Source organism: Haliaeetus albicilla, chromosome 16 (genome assembly GCF_947461875.1).
Source record: "Haliaeetus albicilla chromosome 16, bHalAlb1.1, whole genome shotgun sequence".
Taxonomy (NCBI): Eukaryota; Metazoa; Chordata; class Aves; order Accipitriformes; family Accipitridae; genus Haliaeetus; species Haliaeetus albicilla.
In genome coordinates this window covers 28,373,672-28,387,405 of record NC_091498.1, presented here as the reverse complement: position 1 = coordinate 28,387,405, position 13,734 = coordinate 28,373,672, and the positions used below count along the sequence as shown (strand labels likewise).

General features: G+C 38.7%; 1 protein-coding gene across 2 annotated transcripts in view; it reads left to right on the top strand.

The window, feature by feature from the left end:
* PRMT3 (protein arginine methyltransferase 3) overlaps positions 1-13,734 on the top strand; it is a 61,786-nt gene that overhangs the window by 33,092 nt on the left and 14,960 nt on the right. Inside the window, exons 12-13 of one of the 2 annotated variants that reach the window (XM_069804088.1) lie at positions 2,138-2,325; positions 6,870-6,956. In XM_069804088.1, coding sequence (XP_069660189.1) covers positions 2,138-2,325; positions 6,870-6,956 — 275 coding nt within the window. The remainder of the gene's footprint in view (positions 1-2,137; positions 2,326-6,869; positions 6,957-13,734) is intronic. The other variant, XM_069804089.1, reaches the window with a different exon arrangement.

Genomic DNA, 13,734 nt, shown 5'->3' with positions numbered 1-13,734 from the left:
CCTGTTGAACAGAATGTCCCAGAAATGTGGGCTAGTACAAGGAAGGAAGGTTATAAAGTGGTTGATCACTTTTTGCTGTGCTTTTCATTTTTGTTTACAGTGTCACTAGCGTGGTCCTCTAAGAGTATTCTTTAAGTAGGGACTTCCAGTCTCATTTCATCCCTGTTCTCACCATACCCCTTGCATCCTATGAAAGGCATTTCGCAGAAAAATATTCCCTCAAAGGCTGGAGTCACTTGCTTTTGTTGTCTGTTTCACACTGTCTTTTAATTTCTGAAGCATCACTGCTGGCTCTTGAAGGTTTGGAAGGCTGGGAGGTAAAGCCCAATATAATGCAGTTGTCATGCTAATAAACAGCAATATGAAAGCTTTGCAAAATGGAAACCCCTTATTGATGGCTCCAGAAACTACTTACAAATACTCCTACCACCAGATGTTGATTTTTTTGTGTTTGTGACAGCTGTCAGGTGTGCTGGAACGAAATGATTTGTTTCAGACAAGACAGTTTGAACGCCTTCCTGTTTTGATTCTCATTAAACTGCCTTTTTACTGCTGAGTTAATGGTAGGCCGTTCCTGGAAAAACCTTCTGCTTTGAGTTCTTCATCTGCAAAGTGGGGACGGTGATAGCTTACCAATGGGACTCCAATCTAAGCTGGCTGATATTTATTTATTCTGTTTTAAATAGCCAGAAAGTGAGAAAAATGACAGTGTGTTCCTATTTTGTATAAACTAGTCATTCTCAGTGGAGAGGTGGTTGCTTACTTCAATGGCTCCATATGGGGAAAAAAGCTTCTTTAGGGAAGGCTCTTCTTGATCGTTAATATGTATAAGATTATTTCCTTTAGGCTAAATCTACTCTCACTATATAGAAAAATCTAATTTCAGTTTGCTGTTTCTATCTTTAGTGTTTTACAAGGCAAAAAATACTGCTTTTCTGACTTACCATGTTATATACCAATGATTTCTCCATACTCATTTTGATAAGCTACAATTTCAAGCAGAGCTGAAGACAAAACTAATTTTGCAGTTCACCAGATTTTGGGGAGGAAAAGAGAAACTTAACTGCAGTTTTGTTAACACTGCCACATTCATGAATCAATAAAAATAAAATAAAATAAGGTGTTTGTTAGTAGGCATTTGGCTCTGAAGCCGGATCAAGAATTCAACGTATGTGGCTTTAGAGGCTTTAAAACTCTGAAAAAAACCCCATGGGAATCTCTTTGTGGAAAGAGACCTAGCTAAATGTAAATTGAGCTTCTCTTACTATTTGATAGTCCTATAGACAGCCATGTTCATCGCAGCTGCTGTTTGTGTCTTTTCCAATCAGTAGTGGATAGAGATTGCCAGGAGATTGACTGGCTTTGCTGTAAGCAGCTGTTAAAAAGGCAAATGTCAGTCTTCCACTACTACTTGGAAAAGCTGTAAATAGGTACTTGCGCTTTCCCTTCTGCCAAGAATATCTTCAGAACAAGTGTGAAGATAGCGTAAGAGTGATAGCTGTCATCCTAAAACTGGGCAGGGAATCAATGAGGAAGTTCTCTTCTGTCTGTTGGGTCACTTCCATACTCTTCAGATGCAGATAGAAGAGTGGTTATTCTTTTCCAGTACCCAGAAATAAATTTTAGGTTGTAAGGCAAGTACCAGCCAGAGCTGATAAGAAACGGGAATAAAACTCTGAAGTGAGAATATTTGCTCTTCTCTGGAAATAAGGTCTTTTCACAGAGGTTTCTTGTTACTGCAAAGCCTTCACCTGAATTTTCCTTTGGGTGTCTGCCTACAGTTACTAAATACATCTTAGGTCAGTCTCTGTATAGAAGCCAGAATAGCAGGTTCCAAGTTATTTTCTTCGGATGTCAAGTTTCCAGTCATTTCCTGGCGGTAGGATTCGACTACAAAGATATTTTGTCATGTTACCAGAGTAGAGTGGGAGAATTGAGCTTCAATGTCTAGTCTCTTCTGTGGACAAATGGGACTGCAGAAAATAAGGCGGCAGAAAAAGTGTCTTGTCCAAGAGCTGAAAAAAGTTCTTTTATTTGTTTTTTAAAGATGTTAATCACTTAAAGAGAAAAGATCAAAAAAAGTCCTCTTTATGCATGTCTAAAATAAAATTTCACTAATCTGGTTTTGTTGTTACAGTTTATCCTGATATTTGCACCATTAGCCTAGTAGCTGTTGGGGATATGAATAAACATGTGGACAAACTACTTTTCTGGGATGATGTATATGGCTTTGACATGTCTTGCATGAAGAAGGCTGTAATTCCAGAAGCTGTTGTGGAGGTGCTGGATCCAAACACACTGATATCCACAGCCAGTGTCATTAAGGTACCGTACTTCTTAAATTTTTAGTAATCAGACTGGAAGTTTCCTTTTTTTATGGAGGACGGGAAAAAAAATACGTACACACGAGCTTTGGCATCTTTGAAATTATACAAATGCAGTGAGGTTCTTGGTGTTAAGACTGTAAGATTTGTATTAATTGTTTTTTTTTAACTAGTTTGAGCTCTTAATAAAGTAATCTCCCCGTATTTAGATTGTTCTGTTCTACATTTTCTTCAAATCCTAATTAAACTATACCAAAAAACCCCCAGGAATATAGAGTCTTCTACTTTTGCTTCCCTCTTTACCTCAGTCAGTGTACTGAGTTGCAGGGTAGCTCCTTCTCTATTTCTGTGTCAAGCTAGCTGGCTTTAAAGATCTTCCATTGGAGGGTCGCTCACTATCGCCCATAGCTTCATCCACCAGAATGACCATGTCTGAAAAGGCAACAGTGGTTTCTGCATTGGATTAATTTTAACCTTACTTTTCTGTGTTGTCTTTCTGTGTGGCAGCTTTCTGATGGGCAATAGCAGCAGAGTTGGTAGTGATTCATGTGAGAGAATACCTACATGACAGTATACAATTCCAGAACACTGACTAGTTTGAATTTCTGATGAACTTTGTGATTAGTAATAATTTGAACGGTTCAGATGAAATCGAGAGGACTATTATAGACCAAGATGTTTTGTCACAATGGTATTTTAATTATTGTTCATATAATTACTTTTCTGTTGTAAAACACTGAAGACAGTCATATTACTGCCCTTTAGTGGGAACTGCCTGTTTAGTAGAGAGGTAATGTCTGTTTTAAGTGCATTCCTATCCTATTTTTATATAGAAGAAAATGGGTTTACATTATTCATCACTGAACTCGACACCATTACTGAGAGTAGTTCTAGTCTCTTCTAGCATAGAGACCACTTGCTATGGTCAGTTGTCATCCTGCTCACAAAAGCAGTAACAGGTGAAGTACAGTTTTGTTGTAAGTATATCCTGATGTCAGTTATTGTTTAAGCTTTTCTTGTCTATAATTTTATTACAGAGAAGATTTAAAAGTATTAAGTTTTTTAAATTGGGTATTCAAATGTAGGAAGTACTGAGACTGATATTTCTTTAACTTGAATAATGACTTTGGCCTTCTTGTGCATCTCTGCTTTCTCTTTTTACTTCAGGATTCTTTATCCGTAGACGTTGAAGTCATTACAGATGTGTCTTACAGTTTACTCTCTGCGCTTGTTGACTAGACTCCCTCTAGAGTCAGTGAAATAAAATTCCTAAGGTCACCTATGATAAATTATGTGACTTGAGGCTTACAAGTGTCTGTTTTCCTTAAGTGTGAGGAGTGGGTAGAGTGATCAACTCAGTTGTTGAAATATACTTTGTAGACCTGTCGTTAGAGGTGTTGTGGTTTAACCCCAGCTGGCAACTCAGCCCCACACTGCTCGCTCATTCCCCTGCAGTGGGATGGGGGAGAGAATGGGAAGAGTAAAAATGAGAAAACTTGTGGGTTGAGATAAAGACAGTTTAATAGGTAAAGCAAAAGCCACGCACGCAAGCAAAGCAAACTGAGGAATTCATTCCCCACTTCCTATCGGCAGGCTGGTGTTCAGCCATCTCCAGGAAAGCCGGGCTCCGTCACGTGTAACGGTCACTTGGGAAGACAAACGCCGTTGCTCCGAACGTACCCCCTTTTCCTCCTTCCTCCAGCTTTATATGCTGAGCATGATGTCATATGGTCTGGAATATCCCTTGGGTCCGTTTTGTCCCAGCTGTGCCCCCCCAGCCTCTCGCTGGTGGGGTGGGGTGAGGAGCAGAAAAGCCCTTAGCTCTGCGTAAGCGCTGCTCGGCAGTAACGAAAACATCCCTGTATTATCAACACTGTTTTCAGCACAAATCCAAAACGTAGCCCCATACTAGCTACTGTGAAGAAGATTAACTCTGTCCCAACCAAAACCAGCACATTCTCCACCCCTTATTCCATACCATTTACATCATGGTCAGGTACCACACTATCCAATACAACCTCGTTAAGAACCGCCTCCCTTTCCCTCCTTTGATATAATACACAAATATCATTCCCTTAGTCTATGGATCACCCCTGTAAAATGTCCACAGATGTCCATAAGAAGTCCACTGAGTTCAGGTAGTCCATGACTTTGGGCTCCATCTGTTATGGTGGTCAACCACCCTTAGGAAATGAACGTGCACAAAACAGAGGTACTGAGATCAAGAATCTGTGGCCGTAATTATTAGCCATCTGACAGGTTTGTGCAACGAGTGAGGCATAGGTGCTTTTCTCACCTGCCATTTTTTTTATAACATTTTGCATGTTCTCATTCAAGTGAAAGCATAGTTGAATAATTCTTGCAAATAGGTCAAGTTTGCCATACAGAGAATGAAGAACATATAAGGTGCTCTAAATTAATAGCTGTGTGGATAAGTTGAGCTCTATCAGTTTGTTAGGCAAGCAAACGAATTAAAACAACATCTTAACCTGAAACGCGTTGATAACAATAACTATAGTTAAATGTGCCCAATGCAGTCTATAAGATGCTGTCATTTTAGAAGCAAAATGCTTTACTGGTAATAGTACGTGTCCCTTTCTAATATGTACTGTCATGAGCCGTCATTGTCCAGCTCAGGTATATGTACTTAGCAAATTTTGTCATCATGCAGCATTTTGTGTAACTGTTACGCTTAATGGTTTTATACTCATTTGTTCTCAGTAGAAACCGTGATTTTTTTTAAAATAACCTGACGTCAATGCACGAGCTAGTTTGCTGGAGTTACAGTACAAAGTAGTAAAATTAATGAGTTGAGCAACAGTGGCATTATAGGAAAATTGTTTTAATCAATAGCTGTTCCACAGAACAAATGGATTATATTTTTTAGGGAAAGTTTAAAAATGTTCCAATTTATCATATGATTATTACAGAACATATTTCAGTGTGTTTGCTCAGTTTAGCTGCTGCTTGTTTTGTATAGTTTATAATGCAACTTTTTAGGAAGCAAAACATTACCTAAAGAAACGTGAGGCAGCGTCAAGAAATATTGATTAATAACGTATATGGCATTTAACTTCAGCAGTATGTGACGTTCTTGGAAAAAGCATTTTAACCAAGTATGTAAACCAAAGAATTTCATACAGTGAAAAAATGTGGTGGAATTTTTATGAACAACTGAAAACTGAAGCTTGTCGCTCTTTAAAAACTCTGATTTTATATATATATTTATATATATATATAAAAATCAGAATATTGAAATGCAAGTTGCAATTTGATTTGACAATATTATCTTTGTTATCTGTTGTTTTGTGTTAATTTCAAAACAGTGAAGCAATTCTCTGCCTCGTGTTCTTTTTCTTCTCTGTTCTGTTACTGATATTTCACATACTGATGCACTGCGTGGTTGTGCTGTCCTTCAGAAGGACCTCCACAGGCTGGAGAAATGGGCCAACGGGGGTCCTGTGCAGAGGGCTCGGGCAATCAAAGAGCATTGCAGAATCCTGCAGAGGAGAGGGAAGAATAACCCCACGCATCAACAGAGGCGGTGGCCCTACGGGCTGGAAAGCAGCTTTGTAGAAAAAAACGTGGGGGTCCCGGTCAACGCCAAGTTGACCGTGAGCCAGCAACACACACCCTTGTGGCAAAACCAGCCTGCTGGGCTGCGTTAAGAAGAAGACTTGTCACCAGCAGGTCGAGAGAGATGCGGCTTCTCTGGTACCGCAGGGAGATGGCTTCTGGAGCGCTGTGCCCAGTCCTGGGCTCCCCAGCGCGAGAGCGAGCTGAATGGAGTGGGGCGAGTCCAGTGGAAGACGGCAAAGGTGCTGCAGGGACCGGAGCATCTGTGATGTAGGGAGAGGCTGAAAGAGCTGGGGTGGTGTTGTCTGGAGAAGAGGAGGCTCAGGGGAGATCTTCTCCGTGCGTACAAGTGCCTGGGGTGTGGGCAACTGAAGAGTGGCACGCGTTGCCCAGAGAGGTTGTAGAGTCTCTATCCTAGGAGGTGTTCGGAAGCCATCCGAACGCGGTCCTGAGCGACCTGCTCTAGTTGACGCTGCTTTGAGCAGGGGGTTGGACTAAGTTATTCTATGACCTCAGTTATTCTACAATCAATATGAAGCGAACCTGGCAAATCAAAAAAGCCCAGTTTTAACCCATATCAGTTTCATACTGTAGCTTACCATGTGGTTATGTGAATAAGGTTCAAAACTTGTGAAGATGCCTGTGAAAGCTGCTTAATCTCAACAACAGGCAACTGTCATCAAGAGCAACTTTCATGAACAGCGAGCTATTATATCTAGTTCCAGACTGCTAGTAGTCAAAGTGTCTGTTTATTTTGGCATTTGGGGAAGAGAGGTTTTAGGTGTTTCTTCAGTGTGCAGATAGGATTAGGTGGGTTTTAAGTCTCTTCCCATTTTTGGAGAGCTGAATTAGTATTGCCCTAGGAGAGTTGTCGTCTTATGGGAACAACTGAACAACCTTCATCCAAAGGAAGATCTTAATTTAAATTCAGCACTGTTACTGACAGAATTGTATTATTCCTTTCGACAGCATATCGACTGTGATACTGCATCCACTCCAGACTTAGAATTCTCTTCAGATTTCACCCTGACCATTACGACGAGCACAAAGTGTACGGTAAGACAATTTTAGTTTCTTCATATGTGGTCAGTATTGCATTGGACTAATAGACAATGCATTTATTAAGCTTCATTTATCATCAGTCCTTGCCTTGAAACATTCATTTCTGAAGTACTGAGGTGTCAAATGAGCCCTTTTTGTAAAGAGAGATGGATGTAAATCTCCAGTAATAGTGTTATGGTATAATACAGGTAGATGAGGAAAGGGAAAGATAAGGAGCCTTAGCCTTGGGGTTGTTCTGCTCTGTTCTCTAGCCCATTTTCTGAAATAAAAGTTTTTTGTTCAGACGTGTTGTTACCACTGTGCTCAAGAATGACGCAGTCACTGTTCTCAGAAAAGCTTTTCTGAGTTTAGTAAAAAGAGTGAAAAACTATTAGATATGGGAAAGGTAGATGATAGCTCAGGTAATAAGCATATAGCAGCTCCTATGGCAGACACAGTTTCTCAAATAGGAAAGTTCCTGAACTTTACATGGGAAGATTGAGGGGGAACAAATACAGCATTAGAATTTGAATCTGATAACCAGGGTTTTTACTGGATCTGTTTTATTTATTGTATGCAAGTTAGTTTTTTTACTTTATGTAAGTTAATGTGACTTACATTCAAAAGAACACTGAAAGGCTGTGGGGTTTGATTGGAGGGGAGTCCTAATTACAGCAAACACAAGCTTATTCATCTTAGTTTTACAGACTATGTTGCATTACATTGAGTGAAGAATCTCCAGCAAATCTGAGTCTGTGATCTCACTCAATTGAGTATTTGTCTATGAAACACGAGGCAATATGAAACGAAAGAAAAGGGGGAACAAAAAAATCTTCAGTCTGAGCTTTAGAATTAAATGAAAACTCAGTACTAGGGCATCTTTCAAATGTTTCTTTGAAGTTGTGCCTACATTGTTCAGTATGAATTTATATAAATACACATTCATTTTGTGGGTTTTTTTCTTGGTAATTCAGTATCTGGGAGTTCTGAGAAAACAGAGAAACACTGATTTTTGGATTAATGAAAAACCTCCCCTGGTTTTTTTGGGGGTTTTTTTTTGGTTTTTTTTGGTTTTTTTGGTTTTTTTTGCAAGGGCCCATGCAATTTATATTGTGTGTTTTGTGTTCCATTTTTGAAGTATATGTCAAGGAAGATTCCTAAATATTTTCACTTAACATACTTCATGTAAGGGTGTGAGTGGCTTCTGCGATCAAGATGTTCTGAATGTGTTTAAAGCTAAAACAACTTAGGTATTCCAACATGAATATTTAGAACTGTTTAGATTGGTACCTATGTGAGGATACCTTTTTGATTTGACTTGGTTATGATGCACAGCTTGCTTGCTTTGTTGGAATAGGGAAAAAAAGAATCAAAGAGAAGGATTTTTGTAGGGTTACCATTAGGCAGGGCAGTTGGGATAAAGGTGAGGTACAGATGAGAAAGTCTGGTGGTGCCTTAGATTAAAGTAATGCATTGAGTTTTTAAACAGTAAATGATAAGCAAAAGCAGGATGACCTAATTTTTACAGATTTTATGATTGCAGTAATACGCTTTTACATTCGACATCGGTTATAAATGCTTTCTACCAATTTATTAAAATATCCTCATCAAATTTGACAAAAGTTTGTATTAGGCTCTGAGATCTGTAGTAAAACCTAAAATTTTTGTAGTCTAGTGTATTGTGATACTTCTGCTGGGAGTTTCATGTTTAGCTTTAGTCACAGTACATCTCATCACAGAATCAAGTCCAAAAGGGTAATTGGTAGCTGATTTTTAATATATTGTGATAAATCTGCTACAACTGGTTTATTTGGCTTTTGCATTTGTGTATGAAGAAGAGATGCAGGCTTCCTCTGATATGGACACAAAGAATATATTGCTGTATAATGTAAACACTTAAGCTGATAACAAAATCTTGGATACCTACGTCAAGCAACGGAATACCTGGTTTTCGATGGGTCTGCACATTCATGCTGCTGCATTTGCCACCCCTTTTGCTGTAATAACAGGATACATAAGAATTTGTTGGTGTTATAAAGTGAAGTTTTCCCACGTGTATAATTCAGAGCATTGTTACTAGTGTGAGTTAGTAGCTATGTACAAATACTTCAAAATTATTTGTCAGTTGTCACCAAATTAAGTAAAGATGCAGTAACCTCTTGGGTTTTATTAAATGGAAATGTATATATTTAATTGTGCCTTCACAGAAAAAAAAATCTCCTATTTTTAGTGTCATAGAATCATAGAATAATTCTAGTTGCCTCAGGGCAGGGTCAGCTTTGATTTCAGACCAAGCTCCAGTGCAGCCCTGGGTTAATTTTCTTAATGTGGCCACTTTTGAATAACTGATTAGTTAAACAGAAATCTTTACAAAATCTTGGCAATCTTTTTGATGTTTGGGTAAAATAGCTTACTTTGTAAACATCATTTTCCGTAGCACTAGACCTTTACAAAAACTTCGTTTCTGTTCTATGATTCTGTGGTATCATTGACTTATAAATCAAGATGTAAACCTGCATTTTATGACTTGAAGGGGGAGGGGGAAAGAAGTGGGGGAAGAGCAGTGTTTCTGGAATTTTGCAGTGAATGCAGGTTCTAAAAAATGATCAGAACTCTGTAAAGTATTTTGCACTTCATCATTTAGGTTTATTGACACTTTGAGTGAAATTTCCACTCTTTCTATGATGGATTGTAGAAGTTTAGTTGGGGGTTGACAGTTCATCCATCATATCAGGCTGCCTAACCTTGCAGTAAATGAACAATAAAAGTCCATTATTTGTATTGAGAATTTTTGAGGAGATGCTTTAAGATTGCAATTTGTCCTTTGAAAATAACATTTGATGTTTTTTCTTGTTTGCATCTGTGTTTTATTGTTCTACTGGCTTTTTATTTTTCGCACAAAAAGAGAAAGCTGCTTATATTTCCCCAAATTCTAGCTTTTTGTACATGTCGGTTCTGATTTTTGCATTTTTAAATATGAACAGTTAAAAATATTTTTGCTTTATTTACAAAAAAAAAAAAATCACAGAAATAACTATTTGGAAATCCATCCTTATATGCTTGTATATATCAGGTTTTTTTAGCTCACAACCTAAAGTTCATTTCAAAGCAGCTTTTTGTCAGCACTTTCCGTGCCATTTGGTTATCTTATTCCCAGTGCTGCCAACGACAGCAAAGCTAACTTCAGACCAATGTTACCGTCAGAACGAGGATTCCCTCTGTTAAGTGGTCTGTCTTTAAAAACCGAACAAGTGGAAAGCTTAGGTGAGCGGTGATATGTTAGTTATTTTGTGGATCCTATTGCAGATCAGCCACTAGTTTGCACTGGGTAACTGGGATGTGAGGAGTGGGTTTCCATGCTGCTTCTTTCCAAGGCAGAGGTGTGCAGAGAAGTATGCGGTAGATGTTCTTACATGGAAATGTGTCAGCAGCATGGAATGCGTAGTTGCTGCTGCTGAGCTTGTTTTTGCAGAAGCTTAGCGCTGATGGGAAGTAATTTAGTAAGTACTCAGAGAAAAGAGTTGTGGCCTCGTCTAGTTAGAGTATGCAACATAACGTTAATTGTTGAAGAGCTAAACTTTCAGCTGACAACTCTGGGGGCATTAGCCACGTTGGGGGCTGTTGCTTCCTCCCATCAACCTGTTTGCACGTCTGTGGTAACAGGGTAGTAAGTTGTAAAAGCTGAAAGGAATCTGAGCCATAATGCAGTCTTTTTACCAACTCATTGCCACAATTGTTTTGATTATGACTTGAAACACCCCCAGGACCACTCAGGCAGGAGAAGCTGCGCTGCACTTTTTAATTTCTGTGGCAAGATGTTAAATACCTCTAAAATCTGACCTTAGTTTTTCCTCAGTCTCTCTTGTTTTTCTTTTTTTCCTCCTTCTTAGTAGATACTGTTTGAAATTCTGTGTTTATTTTCAGCCTCAACAGAGAAGTTGACCTCTTCTTGATTTCCCCATCCTTTATTTCTGTTCTTGTAAATTGTTCTGGTAAACAGAGAGGATTTCATAAAGGCTGAGGGAAAGCTTCCCCTAGGAGAGAGTTAGGATCAGACCTTTTTTCTGTTCTTTGGCTGGAGGGAGCACAGGAAGATTAGCCTCTCAGGCCTAATGCTAACCTTTGGGACTTGCCACCCACCTCTTCCTCATCCTTTGAATTACACCCCCTGCCCCCGCCGCCATTTTGCTTTGTCACTTTTTAGTACAAACCTTTTACTTCCTGAAAACTGGTAATTCAAGTGATGAAATAGATATTTCTCTTCTCTCTAGATATTATCACTGTTCTTGGAAGGCCTTCTTGCTGACGTCTTGGCTAATTATCTGGTTGTATGATAGTGCCACTTAATTGTACTAGAGGTTGTTTGAAAACCGTGCAATTCAGAAGGCGATAGGCTGTTCTCTGTTTTTAGGTAAATGGACTAAGGACATAGATGCCCAGACTTAGTGATGAGCTTGTGCGAAATAGAAAAACTAAGCAGTTCCTAAAACCTAAGAGCATAGTAGTAATTGACACATACCCGATTCATCTGTCCTTCCACCTGTAAATTATTTGAAATTACTCTCATATGACCATAAAACCCCCCTAGCAGAGTATTAAGTCATGCTCATAACCGATCAGCCTGATGTCTCTCTGAGGGTGCATCCTAAGTGTATTGCTCATGAACCTGTAATGCATTTGAGTCATATCTTTAAAAAAAATGCTTAATGCTCTAAATAGGGTTTTTTCCAGGTGTTCAGCAAAATAAACATTTAAAGTGTCACCTTGTGTGCGGTGCTTAGTCTTTCAGAAGTTGGGGGGATGAAGTCAAGGCTTTTTTCAGAGCACATATTCTTTCTGTTGATTTTTCTTCTATTATTCCTGTGATCTACCACAAAGTAAATCTTTCAGCATTAAGTTTATTTATCATTATTTTAGCTTTCAAGGATTGAAGATTTTCAAAGCATGAAATGGTTGCATGGAATCATTATATGAAATTGTTACCAAGTACTTTTAGTGCAAGTTGACTTGATTTCAGTCTTAGGAAGATAATGGCCAAAAATAAATTTAATTAGCCTGCAAAAGTGCATTTCCCTAGTAAAGAGCTAGCGTTTGTCACTGCTGATTTTAATGAGACATCTGGCTAATATCAGTTAGTGGATGCTGCTAGGAAAATATTCTATTAATTGTATTCTAAGTTGATCACTGTGTGAGCTTTTGAGATAAAATATAATGGTGATTACCCTCAGTGTCGAAATCAATTGACAAACTTTCTCTTTTGTTTGCGAGCGTTTCCCCTGTGAGTCCATCAAGGTTGATCTTTCCTAGCTGAAAAACAATATCCCCCCAGGAGGAAAATGGCAGTATCTCTTCATTGCTCCCAGGAGATCTTGTCAAAGAGCAGGGGATGTGTATAAAAAGTGGGAGGGAGGAAGGGGGTGAAAGAAGGATAATGAACCAGAGGACGTGACTGATGTATTAAAACCTTTAGGAGGAAAAAGGAAGTTGAGTTGATTGGAGAAAATTATTTTGACTAAGGAAAAACCTTTGCTTGTTAAAATCTTCCTAAGTGTTAGACAGTTTCATTTCGTAATGTTCAATCTTCCACTTGGGCCCTGACAACAAGTATTAGTATATAAGTCTTTAATTCCAACCTTAGGTGAGAAACTAAATTTTTTTTAAGCTAAAAGTTGGAAATCTGGCTTTGGGTACCACGGTTAAACGCGCCTCAAATGCCTGATTTCTGTTTAAAGGAAAGACTATCGTGTTACAGAGCAGGATTTGTCCTTCTGATCAGTTTAGTTACTGGTAGCTTCCTCTACAGTGATCTCCAGATTCTTAGTCTTTTTAAAACACAAAATTGTTGGGTTTTAATAGGGAGGGGTTTCTTTTCCCTGTGATAAAAATGCAGCAACTCTGCCGGGTGGATGACAAACATTCCATCTCCATGCTTGGATAAACTCCATCAAAAGCACATTATCTCCCACTTCTGTGGCCAGCTGTCTAATTGTATTTGTTGTAGCCACTCACTGTTGGAACATGATACTAGTGAAGAGCAAGAATGATAAATTACTCACTGTAGGTGATAGCGATGATGATAATTTTTAATTTCCTTGTTCCTAAGTGAATTGGTAAGGTTGCCTTTATGAGCTCTCATAAGGAGTCGAGCAGTCTCATTTGTTTTATCCTGTTAAAATGCTGCATGTACAGCCAGCCATTTTCTTCAGAAAAAAGCCTTAGTACTCGGATATGTTTGAATTAAAGCTTAGACTCCTCTTCCCGTTTCAGCTAAGTGCTCTGAGTGGAAGAGTGTAAATAATATGTAGTAATATTCATCTATTGCATATGTTAAAGCTCTTAATATATTTCGTACGTGTTACATGAATGGGGAAGAAATAGGCTTAAAATAAGTTATCTGGGGGGGGGGGGAGGGGAAGAAACGTACATTGATGACAAGTGAATCTTACTGGGAGAATGTGCTTCATTTACAGTTTTTTTTGTATGTCTGCCTGAACACCTTAGAACCCCTCAGTGACGGATGAAGACCGTAAGCTACTTTTCATGAACTCTTCATCAAAACCTGGGTTTGACAAAATCAGGTAGAAGTTAGTGGCTGCTATTGTAATTTCAGGAAAATTTTATTTGTAGTTGAGTGAACTCATTGTTGACCTCTATAGGATGATGCTTTGCAGTGTCCGTAATGTACGTCTATTCCTAAATATTTCCTTAGTTCTTTATGTAACCTTCTTAGTTCCCTGGCTAAATATGGAGACTTTGTTCTGGGACTGGAGGCTTTGTCCTCATATCTCTGCTT